Below are 2,137 nucleotides of genomic sequence, written 5' to 3'. Positions count from 1 at the left end.
AATTGATATTGATATTTTAGACTGACCGGAGGCCGTATTTCTACAGAGACGACTCAGTGTGACGATACGGTTGCGATAGGCACGAGTGCTGGCAACACGAACCAGAATGACAATGCGATTGCTATAGGGTACAATGCCGGTCAGACGGACCAGATGGGGTCAGCGATTACCATAGGGTCGGATGCGGGGAAGGTGTCCCAGGGTAATGGCGTTACCATCGGAACCATGGCCGGCCGTACCAGCCAAGGTACACACGCCGTCGCAATATGTGAGGGTGCAATGTACGAAAACGGAGGGCAATATTCGGTGGCCGTAGGTATGTCGGCGTGTTATTCAGGAGACGGCGGAAACTGTGTAGCTATAGGGCACGGAGCGCTTGAGTTTAACGGGGCGACAAAGAAGTACGTGGTCGCACTGGGTGCACTGGCAATCAATACGGTGTCGTCCAACAACACAATTACATTGAACGCAACGGCCGCGGACCTACCAAATGCGGTACCCGATTCGTTTATGGTCAAGCCGGTCTGGAACGCGGCGGGACCCAACGCGCTAACGTACAACCCCGCAACAGGTGAAATCACGTACACGACCTCGAGTCTGGACACCAAGGAAAACATTAAGGAACATTGGGGAGGTACTGGAAAAGCTGGTCGTCAAGGAATTCAACTTTAAGAACAAGAACAAGTACACCCAATTCGACACGGTCGACTAGGAATCCATCCTGTCGTTTGACGCGTGGGTGGAAGCCAACGAGGAGAAAGTGTTAGTCGTCGAGGATGGGTCCGATGAACAACAGACGGTTGTGACGGAACAGTACCAGATGTACAGAAAGAGGGCCATGGTGGGTGAGTGCCGTGTCGTTGACAAGGAGGAGACACACTTTGGATTTATCGCTGGAGAAGTCCAGGAAATCATGCCCGAGCTCGTGTTCGACGATATCGACGGTGTGGCGCTGGATATCAAATGGAACAATCTGACGGCCATACTGGTAAAACGGAACCAGCAGTTAACAGCACAGCTAGCAACTCTCGAGGCCCGGTGCGTGGACTTGGAAACCGCAAACCCCTAAAAAAACACAACCCCTAAAAAAATATAAATTACATAATTTTTAAATTACATAGTTTTTAAATTATATTATTTGAAAATTACATTGTTTTTAATCGTTACATTTCAGACGTGAAGTAGAAATGTAACTTGGACAAAAAAAAATCTAGAAAAATGAAACAATGTACACATGTCACAATCCGGAAATCTACTGGTGCTGGCAGATATTCGGTGAAATAAAACACTAGCAATAAATTATGCGATTGACTACAGGGTCAACCAATGTCCACCTCGGCCGGAAGGCCGGTGAAACCAACCAGTCAGTGTCGGGGATCGCCGTTGGGAATAGTGCGGGTAGCCTGAACCAGTCTGGTAATGCCACGGCTATTGGGAAGGGGGCTGGTCGCAACGAACAGGCCACAAATTCCATAGCCGTAGGATACAGGGCCGATGAGACGAACCAGAGTGAAAACACAACCGCCGTGGGTCGGGATGCGGGGCGCGCCAACCAGGGCCAATACGCAGTAGCCATTGGCCGTTGTGACATATATGTTCATATTATCTGCGACGTGCACCGATGTTCTGATTTTCATCCATTTAAATACAATCGTTTTCCACGTCTTGCAGCTCCACAGATACTCCATCCATCGCTCCGGAGTTGGTATTGTAATAAGCCAGGCCTCCACATTAGACTCTATGTTATAAACGTACTCTTAAGCAGTACTTAAAATATAAACGTACTCTTAATAGTACGAGGAACTTAAGTTTCCTAAATTGGGTTTTAATGTTCTTATTAATTAATACCTTTTCCATTTTACATATCAGATATTTGGATGAGGCCATTAAAAGGCCTCAGTAAAATACCAAACAAAAAGAGTTGGTCTAGTTCTATTAATAGAACTTTTTTTTACTTTCCAATTTTATTTATATCTGAATACTTCGGTAGCGAGATGGTTCAATCGAATATAGGTTTCTAGGGACTATTAACGTTACCTAGTTGATCCTCCGATCAGCCAACCAGATCAACGAAACACTAAATAAAATCCCTTCGGCGGATACAGTACTGAGAGGATTATATATAGGCAATGTCTCA

At 46.1% G+C, this 2,137-nt stretch overlaps 2 protein-coding genes across 2 annotated transcripts; both read left to right on the top strand.

Annotated features, from left to right (window-relative positions):
- Nucleotides 1–48: 48 nt before the first annotated feature.
- Nucleotides 49–634, top strand: SARC_14520 (hypothetical protein; the record flags this gene model as incomplete). Its single annotated transcript, XM_014291347.1, has 1 exon — nt 49–634. A coding segment is annotated over one exon (586 nt), but the record flags the coding sequence as incomplete, so codon positions are not given.
- Nucleotides 635–1,301: 667 nt separating this feature from the next.
- SARC_14519 (hypothetical protein) lies at nt 1,302–1,749 on the top strand (the record flags this gene model as incomplete). The annotated part of the gene is made up of 2 exons (XM_014291346.1): nt 1,302–1,568; nt 1,672–1,749. 2 exons carry the CDS (start codon nt 1,302–1,304, stop codon nt 1,747–1,749), a joined length of 345 nt encoding a protein of 114 aa, XP_014146821.1.
- Nucleotides 1,750–2,137: the final 388 nt, after the last annotated feature.

This window comes from Sphaeroforma arctica, assembly GCF_001186125.1.
Source record: "Sphaeroforma arctica JP610 unplaced genomic scaffold supercont1.4729, whole genome shotgun sequence".
NCBI classification, from domain to species: Eukaryota; class Ichthyosporea; order Ichthyophonida; genus Sphaeroforma; species Sphaeroforma arctica.
The sequence above is the reverse complement of the archived record's forward strand: the minus strand, read 5'-3'. Positions and strand labels throughout refer to the sequence as shown.